This window comes from Megalops cyprinoides, chromosome 9 (assembly GCF_013368585.1).
Source record: "Megalops cyprinoides isolate fMegCyp1 chromosome 9, fMegCyp1.pri, whole genome shotgun sequence".
Classification (NCBI taxonomy): Eukaryota; Metazoa; Chordata; class Actinopteri; order Elopiformes; family Megalopidae; genus Megalops; species Megalops cyprinoides.
In genome coordinates this window covers 11125734-11148725 of record NC_050591.1, presented here as the reverse complement: position 1 = coordinate 11148725, position 22992 = coordinate 11125734, and the positions used below count along the sequence as shown (strand labels likewise).

Sequence of the window (22992 nt, the reverse complement as noted above, 5' to 3'; positions counted from 1 at the left end):
TATGCCACTCACCATATGTATCCATGTTGTTTCTAGGAAAACACGGGAAATGTGCTAGCACTCCTGACTAGCAAACTTTCACTGGTAGGTTGCCTTTTCAAATCCCTTGGACCTCTCCATCTACCCTTGAGCGAGGGAGTTAGCCTGAGAGCTCAGCAAACATCCAGCTGCATTACCTGCGGGTAATGGGCAGGGTGTAATACATGCAAGACATCCTGGAGATGGCTGTCTGCTAAGCAAATGTGTTAAGCAAATGGTAATGTTTTAAGTGTAAGGTCTCCCTGATGTGGCCGCCTGCTAAGAAAGTGAATTATACTAAACTAAGCCTGTCCTGGTCACATCGGTCGCCGGGAAGAGCTCAGAATGGGAAAAAAAGGACACATATTCTCACACAGTCCATAACTCAAGGGCAAAAAAAAAGAAAGAAATCAGTCAATGGAAACATTATAGCCCCTGCACATTGCACACAGATAAACAAGCAATGTATCCACCAGAGAGGTCTTCCTGGGTGAGTGGTTGCTGCAAAAAGGTGACATTGCTATCAGCTGTCAGACAGTGTGGTGTAGTGGTTCATGAGATGGGCTTGTAACCTAACCTTCAAAAGTTAAGGTTCCATGGTGGGGCACTGCTGTTGTAACCTGGATTGCTTCAGAAAATCTGCACCTGTATACATTTGGTAACATTTCAGAGTGTGAGCTATGCCAGCCGGCCTGTGTCATATTAACACTTAAATTAGCAACGTGTTGCATTTCACTCAAAGGCTTTAAAAATATGAAATCAATTTTCTTGCATGGGGTGCCTTCACATGAATGGGAAATCAGTAATAGGGCAGTACATTTGAAAGTGCTTAGCAGGTTGTTAGTGTGTGGAGAGACCCAGGCTTTTCTTCTTGCCAAATGCCTCATCCATCATGAATTACCAACGTGTATTAAACAAAGACCCCTGGAAAGGCTCTCTCTCAGTGACAACAAGATTCAGTCTGTTACCTGTAATAATCACAGCACAGTCTAATGACTTCATAGTAGTCATACAGCAAACACAGCTTGTGGCTAGAATTTAGCATTATTTATGTAGTATCTGCATGTCAAGGCTTGTCACATGCTAACAGATACACACTGTGTAAGTGTTTGGTCTCAGTGTAGAGCTCTGGTGTAGGGAAAGAAAGGCTGGGAGGCCAATAATGTTGACAGCTTATGCTCAAATTCACCGTTGTGTTATGGACTTCAGAGTATGGGATTGTTTGATGAGGAAAATCTTTTCTTTTTTTATTTTGCTGGGCTTAGAGCTGGTGGTTTTCGTTTCACAGGTCCAACCAGAGCGCTTCCAGCTAAAGAGGACACTGGTCACGAAGCAGAGCTAATGACCCTTGTTAAAGTAAGCAGAGTGAGGGGGCTGCACGGTCCTTCTGTCTCCCATTGTCTTCTTGAAACCTCTTACGCCGCCGCACAGAGCCAACCTGTGGCCAGATGCAGTCCACAGCAGTCACGCTCCTTCCATCTTAAACCGATGTTTTCATCGCTCCCCCGAATGCTCCGGATCAATTTTTAATTATGTGCATCAACATTGTCCCCTTCTTCTCCGTGGCGTGCATTAATTAAACTGACGTGCAAAGGAGACAGACGACGAGGGACTCAGTTGCCCAGTTTGTGATGATAATGTCCGCTGACAACAGGTAGCATTTAAACAAAGGGCAGACTGTGCAAAGTCTCCTGAGCTGTGAAGTACGGTAGACATGATTGCTTCATCAGAGTATATGTTTGGTATTCATTTGCATTACATGGTTGTTTAGCCAGCATCACATGCTTGTGGTTTTCTGTCATGCAGCCGAACATTTGTTTTAGAACAATGTACCCTTGTTTTAGGCATGTATTAAAAAAAAAAAGTATTGGGTAATAGGAAAACTCAAATATTAGAAAGAATTTAAAGGTCACATAAGTGTAATCTTTATAAGCTCAGTACATTCAATCAAGTACCTCTTTACTGTGTGACTGCCTGCTACTGTACATGCTAGATGAGTCTAGTTCTTTAAATTCATGTAATACATATTCATTTTGGTACAGTTCCTCGAAATCCAAATGGAGAATTAAAGTAATTTAATGTGCATTTCTGTAATTAGTGCAGATTGGTAATGTATTGAAATTCTATATGAGGAAAAAAAGACAAGTCATCTGTATCTATTCACAGAGAGAAGTATTACTTTTTCCTTACAGTCACATCCATCACTATCAGACAATTGCAGTCAAATTCTTTTGTCATAAGAAAATGGAGCAGGAAAGAAGGCTGATACCCTTGAGTTCTCGACAATCTAGCATTAAATATAAAAGCGGTATTTTCATGGACTATATAAAAATAGATCCATATAAGAAGCTTGGTAGACTTCCACTCTAAGCCTATTTCTAAGCCCCTTTACCGGTGCAGATAACTGGGTTTTCACTTTCATGTGTTAAGGTGTTTTGAGCAACACCGTTACCCCTGAGCCACTTAAACGTGGGCTACAACATGTAATCGGGCAGATTCGAAGAGGTGACTGGGTGCATCATATTTGTCTCAGTATATCACATTTAATTGAACCGGAAAGCAGCTGGTGATTGACTTAGAAAGGAATGCTTCTCTCTGAGTGTTGGCCTGATAGCTGGCTCCTTGTGGTAAAACGTTGCCTTTTGGCACCTGTTTCGGTCTATTTTTGGGCGTAGAGAAAACAGGCACCTGCTCTTCTCCATCTTCCTCTCCATCCCTCTGCTTTAAGGAGGTGCCGGGACACTCCGTGTTAACTTGCAGGATGAGAGGCTGTTTAGCAGAACAGCTGTTTTCGGAGTTTTCTCAAACGTGGCTTCATGTTCGATGAGTCCATCTCCACTGCCAAGAGACAAGGCTGTGCTTCAAAGACGATGACAGACATGTCGGTTCGGCTGTAAAGCGGGGCTCCGATCGTCCAGCTACCATTTTGATGCTCCCTCTCGGCGCGGCCATTTCATCTTCCTTGTCGGCTGTTTCATCTTGCTCATTATGGTGCTGGTGACCGACCCCCCCCCCCCCCCCCCCCCCCGCCCCAGGCTCTCGAATGCCTAATGAAGTTCTTAACGGGACCAATTAATGCGATGGGTCTGAGGTAATTAGCTTTTAATTTTGGGTAAGTGCCGCTAACAATCTGTCCGACTGCCATCCTTGGAAGGGTGAAGTCAGCCACGTACTTATCTACACGAGCAAAGGCTCTCCACATCAAGGGGATAGTTAGCTGGCCAGGGCTGAAAGAGGCCATTCGCTGGCTCACCTCACAGACCTCACAAGCTCTGTGACTGGAAGTTACAAAAAACAAGGGAAATTCAGGGCTGAAATTTTAATCACAAAGTGGGATGCGTGAGCTGGATTATACACACTCATGTAATTTTCATTACGTAAATGCATCTTCAGAAATGAACTGCCACAACCACCCACAGCCATTAGCTGCTTGGAATTCAAGACAGCAGTTAAAGTTCCCCTGTTGTCTTTTAACCCTGCTGTGTATTTTTTAATCTCTCATTTATGCAGTTTGAAATTACAAGGAATCAAATGTCTGTGTGCTGTGGAAAAAATAAATAAATTTTAAAAAGCACGATGCTGTAGGGATGCTGAAAGGAAGCAGACCAAGGGCAGACAACTTGGCTCAAGATCAATACGCAGACCAAGAGTAATTCAATAACAGGGTTGACGGTTTCTTCACATCTAAATGGAGAGAAATGATTTATTTCACACTTTCCCTCAGATTAATACCTTGGTCCGCAGTATGTTCCGAGTCACAGTGACACGGCGATCGCTCGAGTGGTGTTATGTTTCCAGCGTTTCCGGCCCAATCAATATAATCACAGCCTGTACCGGAAACATGACACCAGCGGTGTGGAAAGCTGTTGATTGACTGCTGATAAGAAGATAGCACAACTGGAGATGCCACGTTCAGATCCAGGGCAGAAGCAGCAGCTGGTGAAGTGATGCAGTTAACTTGGTGCGTATGTGGGCCTGAGCAAATCAAGCTCGAAATAGCGATACTTCTGTCATCAGCGATGACAGTTGCGGTGCCTTTACATTTATTGTAACCATCGCCCTTCTGATTAACTGGCATTGGTGTCACCACCCACATTGCACTTCTCGCTCCAGAGGGCACAGACTACTCTGAATCTCATCACATTACATTATTGGCATTTAACAGACGCTCTTATCCAGACCGAGTTCTATAGTTTACAATTTTTTTACGTTACCCATTTATATAGCTGAATATTTACTGAGGTAATTGTGGGTTAAGCACCTTGTCCAAGTGTACAACAGCACTGCTCCAATGTGGAATCAAACCAGCAACCTTTCGGTTATTAATCCTGCTCCTCACCGCTATGCTAGACTATGCCTACGCCTCCATGTGTGAGATAGACGCAGATAGACCCATTTAAGGTTTGCGAAGGGGAGGGCAATTAGTAACCAGTCACCCGGGGGGACGCCTCCATTCGCTGCAATCAGGGAGACTTCCACTCGAAGGAGTCTTCCCTCCCGCCTCGTCGCCATGGCTGGTGAACGCCTGGTGCTTAAAGCACTGTTTACGGATGCCGGCGTTCTCTGCGGGAAGCCCCGTCACGCCACTTCAAACGCCACGCTCCGTTATGTAGAAGACGGGAGAAAACACACCGTCATCCCCAAAACAAAGGGTTATCTGAGCGCACGGTGCTGATACCGAACAAAGCGTCTGTCAGAACACCTTTGATTCTCCTGGTACCAATCCAGGATTCCTGGCTAATGCAAAAGGTGGGCACTGAAAATATGCGTCTGTCGCAAGTCTGTCGTTTTTTGTGTGGTTTTTTTTTTTTTTTTGCTCCAAAGTGCGCGTGTTCTTTGCTGTGCCAAGGAAAAGCAAAGCGAGAAGTTCAGTTCTGTAGTGCGTCAGGCAGCGAATGAAAAAGCAGCAGTCTGAGGGAAAACCTGATGTGAGGAAAGAGCAGCATTTCCCACTCAAACACATTAGCTCTGGCCCATCTGTGCTCGGCCTTTCCGGCAGACACTGTCTTCTGACATGCGAGTACTCTTCCTAAAGTATTTTATGATTTGTGGGATGGCGCTGGCGCTGGATAAAATTAACTTAAGGCCCGTAAACTGCTCTAACTCAAAAGCCCATCTTTCACATGCGCTCCCATGCACATGCACGTATTAGCGCATTGGCAGACCTCCGTGCGTGTCTGTCTGGGATGACAGACGGAGAAATAATCAACATTCGGGAGTCACGAGGCCCTAAACTGCGAGGACGTCATGCCAGGAAAATGTAAAATTTGGATGCGCGGTTCTATTTTTTCACTTTCCTTCTGTCTACTGCCGTCTGTAAACTCATGGGCCTAGCAGAAGAGTCAGCAGATCTGAAGATACCGTCAGTCAGCTTGAAGCCATTATGGATGCAGAGGATTTATACTCTGTCCCCGGGGCAGAACAAGGACTTATAAATAAGGCAGCGAACGAAGGGAGGCAGTGCCACACAGTAAGACATAAAATCAAATGGGGATCTTCAGGCGTGCTTAAGAGGTGTGGTGTGTATGTTTTATGGCATGCTCCAAGTAGCTGATGGATATCTGTGACTGAATGTCCTTTCAGACGCTGTTATGATTCATAGAGTCATGGAAGACTGTAAAAGAGGAAACCAGCAACAGCCAAATATCCTTCCATTGTTGGAGAGGCACCTGTCAACTGGAGGTTTGAATCCTTGACAGCATGCTGCCACTGTAATCCACGCTGGTTTAGTACATATCTAGCTCTGCAAATGGGTGATATTCAAAATTGTAAAGTTGTGTAAATCCAGCTTGATACATGTTTCTGCTAATCAGTGAACTTATTTAGTGTAATGATCTGCATGAACAGCAAGAAGGGCATTGTGGGAGTAGAAAAGGCAGAATGAGGGAGAATAGGATCTTGTGTGAGGAAGCAGTTGGCAGCAGAGAGTAGTGTGCAGCAGAGCCTCGTGGGAAATTTATTAACTTATTAATTTGGCTGGGCATTTGCTGTGCATGATGGGGAGGCAGACTACTGAAATGTGTTGAAGAAATGCAGAAATATACAGGAAAAGCAATATATTTTTTAATTAAACCAGTAAAGAAAACTGAAAACCGGGTGACATCTTATGACAGCATTTCTGTGTATATACTCTGTACACTGTTGCACGGAGCCATTTCATTTGACCCATTCAAAAAAAAAAAAAACCTCTCAAGGACACAAGGGCAGATTCCCACACAGCAGCCTGGCTTCGCCCCTCCCTCCCCACCTCCCACACACTATTCCACACCGATGCCCAATGAATGGAAATCAGTGGGACTAAGCTGCTGACAAGGGGGATGCGATTTAGCTCAGTTGCCGAACCGTTGATGCGGCGTGGTTCTAATTAGCTTTACTGGAAAGCTCTGAGGAAGACTCAGTGCATAGTGCTCCCCGCTGAACCATGCAGAGGGAAGCACAGGAGCATTTTAGATGGCTTTGAGAGGCTGATCATGTCCGCTCTCAGCTCTGTCCCAGAGGCCTCTGGACGCACCCTCAGCCGGCTCCCTCCGCGGCTTCATCTGCAGCATTAATAATGCAGCTACGGCGGTGCTCTCCGCGGCAGTCACTGGCTCCTCCCCTCCCCGATTGGCCGAGGCGCTCCCTCCTGGCCGCCATGAAGGGAATGGCTAATTTACACGCTGTAACGTGTCCGCCTATCTAGGAGCCCCGACGGCATTTTTTTCCGCCATCAAAAAGAGTTAATGGTTTTTGTAGAGAGGGCCAGAGATGAAATTGAGACACATAATGATATCTGAATCAAACTGAGTTTGAGGTGAATTGTAGAAGAAGAACTCAAATTAATTCAAGGTGTTTATAGCAAGTATTAGTGCTTGGCTGGACATCCTAAACTCAGACAAAATAAGTCACAAACTGGTCCTTCTATCCCCAAGAACAAGTGCTCTGACAGATGGGTGCAGCAGTAGAGAGACAGTAACTTAATTATGCTCTTTGACTTTAAACTGCATCAGTTAGTTAACTGAAGGCAAAACTATATCCTGAATTTCAGACGGATACATAAGAAACATAATGAATATCGAAAAAATAGAACGCACAAGTGACTGAGAAATGAATCAGATGCCTCTGTACGTAGGGAGTGCTCTGAAACTTGTGCTTAATGAAAAACAAGGACATTTTCAGCCACTCATGCATTCATTAATCACTTCTGTGTATGTTTTATTATTCCAGTCACTAACCCACTCTTTGCACCCTAAGCTCCTCAAGTGAGGTCATGCAAACAGGTTTAAAAAGCACTAATTATTTTCATGCCACAACCAAATGGCCATTACACATGATGACATGACTTGCCGTACATGACTTGAATCACATTGTACAAAAGAACCGCAGACAATGACATGGACTATTTATTTTTTTTTTTTGCATTCCCTTTAAACTTCTCCTGAGAGTTGCTCAGGGAGAACTTGACAAAAGCCAGTCAGAAAGCATTTTCGCACCTGTTCGCACCTGCATGTTCTCCCGCAAAGCGCCCTGCTCCCTTCCCCCTGCGGAACCTCATTAGCAATCGAGTCAGGTAACGGAGAGACTACAACCCAGATAATTGTGTGAATAAATAAGTGCCATCCATAAACTCACCTCGAGGCTGTTCCAGCTGCAACTCAGCTCCCAGATAAGGGATGGAGGGCTGAATTGAAACATCCTGAGCTCCGCTGCTTTTTTAGGCGACTGGATCTTTATGAAACTAAACGAGTAAGCTGTGGTCCGGGCCAGGGTGGCTCATGGGGTGGGAGCTTGCCCCTGATTTTAGCGTGGTAAAGTGGCTTGAAGTGTAAGTGCAGCCCCTGGCAAGGATGCCAGCCTTTTATGCTTACCATCCACCCTGTCTTTGTAATTGCATGCTGAACAGAGTGGCTGGGGTCACCCTTTACGAAAGTCCTTGGCATGACCTGACCGGGAACTGAACCCACAACATTGCTACATCAACCTTGCAATTGGAATCGCAAGGACACTGAACCTTTACGCAATCCAGACGCACTGCTGAGGCACTAGTGGGTCTTCTTTTTTGACATGTATCCCATTTACAGAACCAGTCAAAAGTTTGGACACACTTGATTAAGATATTGGGAAACATGCTGGTCACTGCATACTTCCATTGTGATCCAAATTACATTTGTGTTATTATTATTCGTTTTTTATTGTAATTCTAAAATGTGGAAAATAGTAAAAGTAAAGAATAAAAACTGCATCCAAACTTTTGACTGGAACTGTATGTACCAGGAAAGCTGTCTCTTGGCCTGGGCTCTGTATGACAAAAGGAAGTGAAAGGCTTCTGTTTCTGAGAACAAAGAAAGGACTTTTTAAATCAGGTGACATCAAAGGTCAGATGCCAAAAAGGTTTGCACAACCACTGGGCAATTCTCTCGTGATATCCGTGGAAGGACTTTATGGCAAAGAAAAGGAAACAGAGACCAGTTGCATGCCCTATCTGAATAAAATGGGTATTTTTGAGTCATAGGTGCAAAAGGGCAGGGGATTAAGCTGCTGTAGTCCTCCCTGACTGTTACCATTGCTATAATGTTGTGACATAAAACCATCATGCCTTATATCAGAAAATTTGATCTATGATACCTGCTGCACTGGTATGAGTCAAGGAAAGAGGCAGGTCCTTGGATTGTGGACTGTGCACTTTGGTAAACACTGATGGATTAGATCAACCCTCTCAAATCCCTGTCATTAAAATACAGACGCTCTTGCACTGGAATTCAGAGTTGGCCGTTTCAGCGAAGTGAGAAATTATTTTCCAGTTGATTGCTAAGCTGCAAAATTAATCAAAGCAGGCAAATAGTGGCAGCATTACACACATTAACAAACACCAGCCTGTGCCTCTTGCCGAACAAAAAAAAAGATAAATAAATAAAAATGAAAGATTAATTAATGAATTGTGTTTGAAAAGTACGTTTCATCAGCTATAAAGGGCTTAACGGACGGAGACAATCTCGTGTTTCCACTGATGCCGAACATCTAGCACAATCATCAGGCATGCACAGGAGTCTTTATGTGCAGGCTGTTCAGTGTCCCATAGCTGATGCGGAGAGTCAGCGTTTAATTTAGCTTGTTCAACAGGGTCAGGCCGGGTGAAAAATCCAGATTTGGAGGTCGGCCAGGACACCGCAGTTATGCCCCCTCTCTTAGGAATGGGCTCCTTAATTGCCTTGAGGACACATTCTTGTCTCACACTTGCTAACCCTCCAGTATCTCTCCCAGCAGCAACCTTGTTTCTCCAACTATGATAGGCTCAGTATTTTATTTAAAGCTGGACCCACAGTGGGAGGACTGCTGGTCGAGATTCCTTATAATGAATTGGCCAATTATCATAATATACATTTATATGTAAATATATATTTTAATAATATATAATATGCCAGATGTAAATGCATATATTGAAACAGCTCCCCTGATGAGAAACCATGTCCATCTTATGCTAAAGGCTGATAAGGAATGCAGATGCCGACAGAGAGAATATGTAAAAATGCATATTATTTGTATCTAGCCTGTGAAGCTGACATGAACAGGCAGAAACACAGGAATTCCAGCCCAAAATAAGCAAATCACTTTACACAGGAGCTGGTACATTGTCCAAGTGGCCAGGAGATGGCAGAATTTTAGCCACTACCTTACTCTGTCTACATGGCCACCACACAGCCTCCTCCTCAGCTTCATCTAGGGGTCTAAAGCAGCATGAGCCCCAGGAGCATCCTCGCTCAGCAGGGTGTCTGTGGTTCCCCTGGTTGTCCCCGGTGCCATCGTTCCGCCCAGGGTTATAAACCTCAGGCTTTTGAATGACTCAGGCTGCTCCTTAATAGCATTTTCCCCGGACATTGTCTGCATGTAGCGTTAGTTAGAGTTGGGTGCGTGGAGTTATGATCTTTGCAGTGGGGTTTCTCACTCACTTTCCCTCCGCTGGCAGACTCCATGGTGACCCCTTGGTTGTCTGTCCTCTCAGGCAGCTTGTCATACTGCATGGGATTCCTCCTGCTCCTTGTAACAGGTCTGATATTCTTGTGAATGGTCAAGCTTACAAGGAAGCTGGTTCTCTTTGGTGGGTTCCTTTTAACTGTCTCTTCCCAGGCTCTGGAATTCTAGCCACTGGTTTCCTACTTTCCTGAGCCTGAGAGGATGCCATATTGGTACAAGTGGACAGAGGAAAAAGGCTCCACATTTTGGATTATTTCATCACCATGGTAAAGTAGACTGTCAAACCTTGCCATAGGAGGTCCTCTGTGTCCCAGGTCAACTCATCCATGGGGTCAAGCAGCAGGTACTCTGGCTCACTGTGGCCATCTGGCTGGTTATTCAGCTTGTAAGCCATGTTCAGTAATTTCTCTGCTTCCTTTTATTCCTCTTGCATCTGAAGCTGGTTCCGACATTCCTCCTACAGCTGTTTGTTGTTTCCATTTCATTCCACCCACTTAATTTTCATACTCCTGAAATGTTTTGTAGGCCTACTATTATCGATACCGTCGCCTACATAAGCTGTTTTTTAATCAATGGCGTTGTATGAAACGTTAGCTAGCCTACTAATATGAAAGAAATAGCCTAGCCTTCATCATGGCCAGAGTAAGCATATTTAACGTGTTTCATACAATTGCCTTTACTCCAGGTGCTGTACCAGGTTACTGTTTTGAATGTTTCTTACAGATAATGGTATAACGATCATTGCTTTGTCTTACCGAATGGTATGCTGCCAGTTCACATACAAGCCACCTGGTGCTGCCAACGTGTGTAAATTCCAATTGCTTCTGTCAGTGGAAGTGCTGATGATGCAAGGGGCTGCGCTCGCGCCCTCTCTCACAACCCTCACACACAGCAGACACTAAATAACAATTCTAAACTGAATTAAGCATGCACTCGTCTCGAAGGAGAAGTTCTGAACCACTGATTTTTTTTTTTTTTTTTTTTTTAATCCAGTTGTATTTAGCTGCAAATCTTATTTTTAGCTTTAAAAAATGACCTCATAGCTGGTTACAGGCACGATCAGGGACTTTATCCTTTTCTTCAAAATTGCCAACTCTTCTTCATAAGTAAGACTTTCCTGCTGCATCTTCTTGAGTTTCCAGACTTACAACTGACTTTTTCACTGAGCCCTTTTTGCCTCCTCTTTGAGACTCTCAGGGTTAATTGGGCTGCTTCCCTCTCCATGCAGAGCTTTATTGCCACCTTTACTTGTTACTGTAGAGCAGCAGTCACCTCTTCACTCTTCCACTGCTGCTGAAGAAGCTGTGCATTCGTCTCCCAGTCAGCAGAGGCTTCACTTTGAAGATTGGCGAGCTCCCCTCACCCAGCTTTGGCCACTGGCTGAGGCTGTGCTGTTCCTCCTTTAGAGCTGTGCAGAGATGCCCCAGTCACTGCTTTACTTCTTACTTTTCACACCAGCTCAAGGTCTTCTTCAGGTCAGCCGCTGGAGATAGTGGCATAGCCTTTGGCTTTCCCTGGTACCTGATCAGTCTCTTCTTTACTCTTCTTTGTCTATTTCAATGGCCTCAGTGACATGAGGAGCCATTCTGGCTAAAAAGAGAATTCTTTAGTGTGGACGTGGCTTGGAAAATCGCCTCGACTGAGCTTCTGTGTGGTGTTGACAGGTTTTTGGCCCCCCTCTGCTTCCGGCCAGTTTAGCATCGATGCATTTGTAGTCCAGCCTTTCAGCCTTTGTTATTTTCCTCTCAAAAAAGTGCTGGAGTGTCTGTTTGCTGTCTCAAGGTTACCACAATGAGCTCTGGTGCCTGCAGTTTCCACCATATGTAATACAACCCAGGGTAAGGATGGGTGTGTTACTTGAGTAGTGCAACCCAAGAGACAGCCATGCAATTTTACACAAAGACATTTATTAAAGGAAATAAAGCTCAAATCAGATTTTGTTGAAAGTGTAAACTCAACAAATACTGATATAAACAGAATTCCAGCCCAAAGTAAACAAACCACTCCCATAAAAGTCCCTTTTTAATGCTTTAACCCAACTCCCAACTCTATTAACTTCACTCAGCTAGTTAGTGACTTCACAGGCTTGACTTCACCACAGAACACAGGATTACTTGTTTCTCTCCTTTTCCCCAAGTTTAGCCAGAGACTTGATCAATTGGCCCCAATGGTTATCATACATGATTAACAGTCTTTACTCTTAATGGTCTGTATTGTCCTAAAATGTAAGCTAACTAAAACAAACTAACCAGCCAGACTTCTACAAATGTGTGCGTTTCAGAGGTATGTTTTCAAAGTCTTGGGCCAGTTACATATTCTTAATTCAGATGTCACTGAATACTACGTGCCAGAAGATATTAGCAAAACTTTGACTGCATTAGTAATACACAGCAATGTCCCCAGGACATATTAGGTGGAAGGTCTCAAAGCCAAAGAAATGGCCCTTCTCAGCTGGCTATCTACATGCCACTCCTGCAACGTAAGCACTTGAGAATCATACATGTGTAAAACTGGTGACACAGTTTGGATGCTGGTTGGTAAGTCATTCCACCACTAGGGGGCACACGAGATGAGACTGGAAGGGCACTTGCCATGAAGCCTTGGAGGGACTGAAAGAGAAATTCAGGTTGGAGGGTTTTACATTGAGTTTACATGACTCAATTCCTACCCTGTTTCAAATAAATCTATTTTTTTTTTTCCTGTCAAAATTCTCATAGCAAGACACATTAGGTTCAAAGATCACAGCCTATCATTTGGCTATTGATCTGATACTCTAATTTACTGTCTGCAAGTATGGACAACCCTTGATATTTAATCCTCACGTGATTGACTTTGTCATTGATCCATGCTAAATGGAATTTGAGGGCTGAAAAAAAGGTCTTTGGTGTGCTGTCTGAAAATGCAGAAGTGATTTACCTTACATATTATAATTTAACATGTACATCCAATTGGAGCATGAAATTGATTTTATGTTTTAAGTTAAAAAAAGATTCATAATGGACACACATGACACACACACACATGAAGTCAATGGCCCTACTATGACATTTTGGTAGGATGATCAACAGGGATGAGTCATAAGTCACAACATAGAGGCTAAAATGCATCAAAAGTCAATTCTGTTCAGAAATATTGGTGACCTTCTACGATATTGGTATTAGAAACATTAAAGTTGATGGTCCTGGGCCCTTAATTTATTAATATGAGTGTAAAGCCGCTACTACTAAATTTCTTCTCACAAGCGAAATATAGATGGTGCGTAGGTCTGATTTATCAGTAATGCATATGAAAGATGTCCACAAGTATTTTGGGGAGTTCACTGAAGTTTGGATCTCTTGGAGTCTGTGTGTCAAACTAAGGTAAAGAATGTTCTTGGTGTTGATATGCATGCCCGTTTAACTGAATTTGTGCAGTCTTATTCAAAATAATTGTCAATATGAAAGTGTTAAATTGTTCATGAAGTCTCAATAACTTTGCTGACATTGTGTTTCATCACCTTAAGGAGTTAAATAGGAATACTAGAGGTGACTAGTATAAGAACATTCCCATTAAAAAGTAAAACACACATTGTTGGAAACAGAAATTTTTCTTGTAATTCTTCATAGGTACTGTATAATGTCACACCATCTTTGAATGGCTGCCTCACTTCAAAGGTGTACAGTTGGCTCATGTGTCCCCCTGTCCAATGGTTGCCTTATACAAGGGTTTTGAGACCCCAAAACCTTCTGCAAGCTCCTGTTGAAAGGTATTTCTGGTCAGAAAATGAGCATCGACAGTACATATATGTGTACGTGGACCCTATAACCATGACCCACCTGGTCTCCTGAACAAAGGAGCCATTGCACAGATTGAAGTGAATTTCTGTCCTGTAATTGATTGACACATACAGTAATAACCATTGGTCATAGAGTATTCTCTCTCTGAATGCAAAATTAGCCAAGTTGTCCATATGCACAAGACAAGCCGTCAGTCAAATGAAATTACTTTGGTCCCACTTGTCATATTTATAGAGCTGTTTTTTTTTTTTAAACAGTTGCACTGTTTGCACTTGATTTTTAGCAACTGACACTTTATAAATGCAGTGTTCTGGCACTTATTATTCAGTGTCCAAAATGTTAAGAACATGAGAATCTCCCTTGCAGATCTGTCATTCAGCCACAAAAAAATATATATTTGTTCCAATGCATAGACTGAAATTTGCTGTGCAAATCACATACGATACATAAACATGTATTAGTTTAGGCTGAAATCAGGTCAAACACACAGTTGATGCATGAGGTCTTGTTTCTTTTTTTCTGCATTTTTTTTTTCTTACGATGATGAATTAATCCGTGACTGTAAGAAGAGGGAGCTTTGCAGAAGCATACAACTTTGACCTCTGCAGATACTGCTGTTTTTCACAGATCAATATAGGCTGTGAATATCTGTACATTCCATACATCACCCCTACACATCAGAAGCCTGAGTATAAGTGTTAATCATACAAACTAATACAATTAGGAGTAGAGAATGCTATGATTCCTCACCAGTTCGTTCAATTAACAATGCTAAAAGTCAATAATTTCACTGGCAGTTCTCTGAAAATTTTTCTCTTAACAGGTAGGAAATGATAATTACATGCTTCTGTGACGCCATTTGTCGCCAGTTCAGTGACAAAGACATAATCAGCACAGGTAAAATGACGATCAAACCCCTGTGTGTAAATCTCAAATTCAAAGGTCAAGTTATCACTGTTTGAAGGGTGGTCCGAGCCATACACTTTTGTGCTTTTGATTCAACCAAATAAACCATGTGTTTATTTTCCTGTGGTTCTGCAGGCGGAAACAGTTCTGGAGATCCACACTTTGATCGTGCTCTCGTGTCATCCTGGCAAGAGTCTTTTTTTTTCTGTTGATTTGTGAAATCATAACTATGTGCAGTAGTTTGTCAATTGTAAACGGAGAAACTGTCAGGATCTATCCAGGGAAACGCGCCCTCTGAATAAAACACGCCTCGGTAAGATATCAACGGTACGCCGGGGTGACCTTGGTGCGGTTTGCTCGGGTGCGTTTTGAAATGATAATGCATCCATTCGATGCACTCCTCCATTTCATGCTGTATAGCGAACATCAGGCACTTAATTGGGAGATTTCTAGCAGAGATTCTAAGCTGATGAATAAATGTGTGTGTGTGTGTGTCTGTGTCTCTGTCTGTGTGCATGCTACTTTTCTTTTTTGAATTTCTTTTTCTGGATCAAAACTAAACAAACTCTAGTAATTTGTTAGGATTCAGGTTTTGCACTTGCCTAATTTGTCAGAGAGTGAATAATTCGCTCTCGTCTTCACAGTTACAGCTACATTTGATTATGGATAATTTAATTTGAGATGTCTGCCACGGGGACCTTTCAGAAGCCTGGCTCGTGGTAGCATTTTAATCCCCTTTATTCTCTCATTGCCCTTTTTTTTTTTTTTACTTTTATGCTCAACTTGTGAAATCCCTCAAGCGTCTCATGTCAGATAGCCAATTCAAAACAAGTGCACCAATGAGTTATTCATTAATGAACACACGGGGAAAAGCTTGCAAGCAAATGGCAATTGCAGGGGCAGTGCAGACCAAGGCAATGCTGTTTGTGCCTTCACTGTGGCAAATTGGGCTAATGAGAGACACTTTATTCCCATCTGACCGGTGCAAAACCAAGTCAGGCTCAAATACAGGTTTTAGGCAATGAACAGGCCAACGTGAGCAACATTAACATCAAAATCAGACTTAATTTCCCAAGCATGCCCCTACACATACAAGGAATTTGACTCCAGTTTGGTTCAGTTGTCTCTTGTAGTGCTTGCATATAATGTGGCAATAGTGGCAACAGCAAATACCAAACAACAGTAGTGATACACCAAACAACAACAGAAGTGCAGGACACATACATGGAATGAGGAAGAAATGAATGAGGTATACATTGAACAGCTACTGCACAATGAACATGAGTTAGAGGATACATGAGTGCAGACTGTGGATCTGTGCAACAATTAGATACACGAAAGTGTTCAAAGGTGTTATATACAACTATTGCACAACGAGCATGAGATAAAGCGTACCTGACTGTGGGCTATGGATACGTACAGGAATGGCTTTCGCAGCAACGTCACCCCTGATAAACGAAATGAGAAAGCACTCAGCATCCCATCAAGACAAAGTAAAAAATACGATCGAGACAATTAGAGATGCATTTATTACAGGCTCACTCCTCCCCAACCCGCCCACACTTTGAGAGAGCAATCCGAGGAGTTGGTTTTAATCAGTCGAGATATGAAAATGGTCACCATTTAATCCTCCCTGGTTGCAGAGCACACTGCATTCAGACACACAATAATTTGTGTGAAAAAAAATAACAGTTTAATGCTCAGAGTAATCCCTTCGAAGATTATGCATTCTAATATGGTTACATCACTTAATGTCTTTTCACTGCATGCGAAAAAGGAAATCCCTTGTAAGCAGATGCATGATATTATTGCTGAAATGTTCTTTAATGTGCAGCGAACCTGAAAGATCGTCAAGCAGATGTTAGGGAATTGGGGGTCAGAGTGACACGTTTGGGCTTAAAGGGTTACATAAGTTGAAGTTCCGTAATATACATACTGTAGCACCTAGGTGGATTGTTGAATTTAACTAGTTCATATTTTACAGAACTACATTTGTCCTTCATTACTACAATGACAGACCAAAGATTTTGACCAAAACTTTGCCCGTCACTGTAGCTCAATATACAGCAATCCTTAGAAGGTTCTTTGTTAAGGTTCAGGACCTTTCTTGTATAATACCACCCCTAGATTGCAAAATGTCAGCGCAAATGACATTCTATTCACTAGTGAGGCACTCAGAAGAAAACCATAAGATAGCACAATTGATTTCACTCAGCATGCACTGTCAGGGAAGGTCACAGAGTACACGGAACAGACTCCGTGTTGTCTGGGACACAGACTCGCTGTATAATATGTAGTATCCGCTAGGTCAATATACAATGCCTGCTCTGTTACTCTGATACGCATACATGCGCATATACCTTCATTTTAGCTAACTGGCATATGGAAATGCATTATATGAATTAATGATGGAAACTAACGTGGTGCACTATTCACACTTTAGTAAATTTAAATCAAACTGGCATTTATTTTGTAAGAACTGCAATCCCAGCACAAAGACAGACCTGTCTGCATTCACCTGAGTTCAGCTGGTCCACAGAGTGAATGGAAATAAAGGCTTTTGCAGAGGCAAGATTATTATACTGGCAGGATTATGCCTTCAGTTTTATGGGAGTCCTGCAGTCAGTGTTTCTCACCAGTGCTGCCGGGTTGGCACAGTGAGGGCTGTCTTGAAGGTGCTGACGTGTGGAAAGCAGACATGCGGGAAGCTGGCGAGAAAGCACTGTGGAGTGTGGAAATGTACACAGGGTGTAGCCAGTCTGTGCAAAGACAGGAGAGAAGAAGCACATGCTCCGTCATGTGATGTCCCTGCTTTATATACCACCACAGGTGCAATTTAAAGAAAGAAAGGAAAAAAAAAACACTTCAAGTACCAGCCGTTAACCTGGTGATTTAGATCACAGTCTGATTTAGAGGAAGTCTGTATTCAGGTCAGGGGTGACTTGACCTTGGTGGACATCATGCAAAGACACATTATGAAAATGAGAGCTCAGAATTTCATTATGTATGCACCACACATTACATAAACATGCATGGAAATAAGTATAGCCCTACAGGAACAAATACAATGCCACTGCTCAAAAGTGGATACATTAATATAATGCTCTTTTCTATCCTAAGTCTACAGCAGCATGTACAAAAAGGGGTAGGAAAACTAATGGAAACACCAGACAATGGCTGTGTCCCAATACGAAGTCAGCTGCCTTAGAAGGCAGCATCTGAAGGGAGCATTTTCACTATTTTCACAATTTTGCACACTTGCCCTTCGTAGGCATGTCCCAAACCGAGGTCATCATAAAATGCGCCCTTCTAAGGTGCCTTATTTCAGTTAGATTTGAAGGCAGCATCCGATGTATCCTTCGCCAGGTAGGGTATCCCATAAGTCTTTGCGATTACCTCAAGCTTCTCAACTTCCGTTAAATTAATGGTGGCTGAAAATACCACCATGGTAGATGCGGTGGTAGCAGAGGAGCTCATTATAAATGTCTGTATACAGTGAACTCAATAATTTGTTGAGGTTATATCTAAAAAAATACATTGTAATTATTTAAGACACTGGAATAATGTAGTAATGTTTTTTAAGCCTCGGTGAGCTTTCCGTGAACTAGCTAGCTAGCTTACTAGTAATCACATTACTGTCCAATAGAACAAGCTAGCTATCTACCTAACATAGCAGAAGTTTGGTTGTCCATTGAACAAAGGTGAAGTCTTTTACAGCTACTGAAATGCTTAACATGATAATTAAATTGAAAAAAAAAGTAACTGATCTAGTGGCTAGTTATTTAGTCCCACGAATGTTAAACTAATTTTCTCTCCAAGGACGTGAATGATCTATGATGTCATCCTGCCTTCAAAGTGTGTCCCGAATTTGTTGCCTTTTGAGGTTCCTTTTCTGTTAGGATGCTACCTTATAAGGGAGCTCACTTCTAAGGGTGCAGGGCAGCAGGCAGCTGACTTCCATTAAATTTTTAATGATCTTTAGATCTGGTGATTGGGGAGGCTATGGAAGGTGTTTGACTTTATCCTGGTGTTCATGAAATCTCTCTGTTTAGCGGTGTGTATGGGGCTGTTATCATACTGGAATATAGGAGTATCTTGAGGAAACAGTAGATGCACCATAGGGAGCACCTGCTCAACGTTTGTATTCGTTGACCATAATTATACAATGCAGAGTAATAACTGGATCCAGTGATTCCCAAGAGATGGTTGCCCAGAGCATAACACACCCAACACTATGTTTAACAGCTGGGAATAGGCAATTACAAATACAGACCCATCCAGATGTAGGAAAAAGAGTAAAAGGTTACTCATAAGACCATACTACTTTCTTCCACTACTCAGATGTCTGTGTTTTGTTTTCATTACACCACATTCTGTATTAGTGCTCATTGGCCTTGCTTACAAGTGGTTTCCGCATGGCATGCCTGCTATAAATATCTTATGAAGCTCGCAGCAGTTTTTATTTGAGAAGCGAGGAGGTGTAGATTCAATTTTGTGGTTTTCAGAACCTATCCTATTAACTGTCCATCTACCCCTGTCAGGTTCAACTTGCAACCACTGTTTATCTTTACTGATGCAGTTTTTCCTTGTTCGGTGTATACCGTCATGAATTTTAACTCTGTTGAAAAACACATTAAAATAATTAACATTAATTATTGTCATGTCTGGATGTGCCATTTCTGTGACTGAAGCAGCTACAATTCAGACACCATCTATTTGATTTCTTTCAAAATTTGTTGGAGCTTGCATGTTGCTTCAGAAGGTCACATAAAGTGTTAATTTTAAAATATATTCCATAATTGAAACATAATGTAACACATTGTAATTGCAATTCAGTTACTTAAAAGTATGATTGCATTTCCAGTGCTCTGAAAGACATATCAGTTACATACCATGCACATAGGGCTGTTTATTATTTAATTATTATTAGATTATTATTATTCTGTGTGTTTAAATTAGGTGAGAAGGCAAAAAAGTAAATGGTAAATGTTTCTAATGAGTCAGATCTTGGGGTTAATGTAGTTATTTCTTTAAGACAACCCAAAAAGGCCCCAACTCTTGATACTGCATAGGTATGAGATATTTTCTTGTGCTAACCCATAACTTGGCAGACCTCAGAACTCTTTTGACCAGATTTGACCAGAGAGACAGATTTTTCAGAGAAAAAGTGATATGTTCTCATCCATCAGATGTGGGTAACTTATGATTTTTAAACACCTTAAATGTTAAATATTGGGTGAAGATGGAGGAATAGTTTGAGAAAGTATTCTACTCTATTCTACTCAGATAAAAGGGCTAAACCACTGGCCACTCTAGTGAATCCAGACCGAATGTGTCAAATTCCATTTCATTCAGTGTACAAAGTGAACAAAATTTAACTGTTCTTCGTCCACAATATGCTCACACTTCACTCAGTAATTATTAGCTGACCTTGTGGTCCTCTCTTTCCTGACTGTCCCTCTTTGCCAGGGATTGTCATTTCATTACCTCTTCTTTATTTGCAGGATGATTCCTTCCACAAGCCAAGACTTCCTCGTGAAGGACCTGGTCTCGGGACGGGAGTACGACCTGTGCGTGCTGGCAGTCTATGATGACGGGATCACCTCCCTTACCGCCACCCGGCAGGTGGGCTGCGTCCAGTTTATCACTGAGACGGAGTACAGCCAGTGCCAGTCCCTCCACAGCCAGTTCCTGGGCGGCACCATGATCATCATCATCGGGGGCATCATCGTGGCGTCCGTACTCGTCTTCATCATCATCCTCATGATCCGCTACAAGGTCTACAGCCACCAGGGAGGGGACCCAGGCAAGGCTTCCATCTCCAACGTCCGCTCCCAAACCAACGGCGGGCAGACAGGGCAGGTCACCAGGTCCGCCTCCAAGGGGGCGGAGAGCCAGGAGGACCAGCCCTTGGGCTGCTCTGGAGTGGGGGTTGGGGGCGTGAGTACGGGGGCCGCCCCAACCACCACCATCAAGGACACCAACACCATGACCTTGGTGGTGGATTGTGAGAAGGCCATGCAGATCTCGGAGATGACCGCCGAGGACATTCTGTCACCCACACAGAGGCAGCAATCCAGGACTTGCATAGAGCTCAAAAGACGACCGTCACTGACCGCTAAGGACGCAAAGAGTGGAGAGGTATTAGGAGGTGAGTCAGAAAGAGAAAGTCTCCTGTGAAGTTCTCTGGATTCACAATGCAGATCTAATTCACAGTTCAATCAAATTAAATGTATCTCGTTCAATAATGCTTTGGAAATTTACACAATGAGCCATTCTGCAGAAGTGTCCACTGTCTTATCCAGTGCATCTGTTCCATTCATGAGATCTATTCACTTAGTTTGAAAATAAAATTAAAATAAAAAGGGTACTCATCTAATTTCAATCAAGTAAATCTTCTCAAAGCCAGCTAAAAAGAGCTGTGGTCAAGCACATCATACAGGTCACTGAATAGCTTCAGCTTTTCAAGAGCGAGAAATTTGTTCAGATTCCAATGATTTAATTACCAATTATGGTAAGTGGTGGCAAGTATCTCTTCCAAATCCAGATTTGAAGCCTTTTGCCCTACAGAAAATCAGTGTAAAGCAAGGGTGAGCAATTGTGTTCTTTGAGAGCCAAAATTCTACCCCTCAAACCTATCATATACTGCACTCCTCGAACAAGTTGTCATTTGATCTAATTACACCCAATAATTAATCTGAATGACTAATTATGAGTTAAAAATTAGACACTGCAGTTGTTAAGGACTGCTTTTGAAGACCCTGGGCATTTCGTTACTGGTTATTGACAGAGTCATTTCTCCTTTGGTACAGTGCACTTATACTCCAAATCAATAAGGGCTGGAAAATTAAATACCTCCCTATCTGCCCTTCGCAAAATAAAATGGATTCATTCTGGTAACACTGACACGGAGGAATGCATCAAAGTCCCCTTGCTCATGTCCGTGAGCGTGCAGCCCGTCATCCCCCGTTGAATACCGTGTCCCTGACTCAGACTTTGAGAGAGGAGCCGGCGGCTCCGATCTGTCGCTTAACCGAGTGGGTGATTTTTCACGTTCATTTGTCTCTCCTCTAGACACTCAAACGCCTCTGGTTGGGGACGAGAAGAAGGTTCATCGGGACTGGAGTGATTTTAAAATTTGATGACTCCCTCCACACCACCACAAGAAGCAGCCATCGCTCTGAAGAGTAATGGCGCCTTTCTCTGTTTCCCTCCTTTCAGCCGCTTTGTAAAAAAAGGGCCCTTTCATGATGGATAGCAGCGGCCCGGGACGCGACGGCAATGATGTCAGAGCGGGCTGCCATTTATTCAGAGCTAAAACATCTCTAGCTGTGCAGCGGCCACAGTCAGCTCTTGGCCTGCTCCATCTGCACATGCAGCAGCTTTTCCCAAATTGAAATGCACTCTTGCTCATAGATTCAGTAGCTATGTCAAAATGGTACACTCAGAGCACCAGAAAAAAATACGCTTCTGCTTATCTTTGCATCATTGGAAAAAAATGAGAGCAATACATTACAGCTTCAAGCTGATTTCAGGGGCAATCCAATCATCAAACATATGTGGTTATTTTCCACTCTGTCTTTGCATTGAAGTGGATCTACAGTCGCTGACGTGAGCCACCTCTAACCTTGGCTTTTGTGTCATTTTACAGAACATTCCAGGTCCGATGGAATCGTGGAGGTGACTAAGTTGGGACCATTTTAACCATTCCCGCTAGACTACCCCCCCCCCCCCCCCCCCCCCTCCCCTCCGATTTTCACATATACTGTATCCAAGAATCCTCCCACTGGCCCTCCTTTGACGGATCTGAGGACTCAATGAACAATTGCTCTGCAACTGGACTCTTGACACTGGTACCCCTTCACCACCGGCTTTGGCGCATACTCACCCTTTCTGTTCCTGTGGCTCAGACTGTCTGTGTACCCGTCCACCACGCCAAACCCACAGCTGGATGCCCCCACCCAGGATGGAGAAGCAGCAGAAGGTAAGAGTGAGGGAAGGGAGGGATAGACGATGGTTATGTCTGGGGCGGGATGGACATATCTGAGGAGCAAGCAGTGATGGGAGTGAACACAATGTACCTAATTGCTGGCTTGTTTTAACCAATCAAAACCTTTGCTCTCTAAAGCAAATTAAGTCAATTGGTGTGGATTGGTACAAGTTATTGGGTCATGTTTGCTCCAACCTCCCAACACTAATAGTGAGATCTCCTGCAGGTTGAATTTTAGCCTGCAGTGGAGCAAACACATTGATTTGAGTTTATTGAAAAAGGATATAAGTTTACAAATGACATTTTTAAGTCAGTTTCACCATTTTTGGATATAAATGAAGCCTGTGTTGA

General features: G+C 42.9%; 1 protein-coding gene across 4 annotated transcripts in view; it reads left to right on the top strand.

Annotated features, from left to right (window-relative positions):
- zgc:172282 (leucine-rich repeat and fibronectin type III domain-containing protein 1-like protein) overlaps positions 1 to 22385 on the top strand; it is an 85613-nt gene extending 63228 nt beyond the window's left edge. For 3 of the 4 annotated variants that reach the window (XM_036537351.1, XM_036537350.1, XM_036537352.1), the window contains exons 4-6: positions 20156 to 20802; positions 21726 to 21838; positions 22303 to 22381. In XM_036537351.1, the coding sequence (XP_036393244.1) occupies positions 20156 to 20802; positions 21726 to 21793 (715 nt within the window). In that variant the 3' untranslated portion in view covers positions 21794 to 21838; positions 22303 to 22381. Of the gene's footprint in view, positions 1 to 20155; positions 20803 to 21725; positions 21839 to 22302 lie in introns of all 4 variants that reach the window. The other variant, XM_036537353.1, reaches the window with a different exon arrangement.
- The last annotated feature ends 607 nt before the right edge of the window (positions 22386 to 22992 follow it).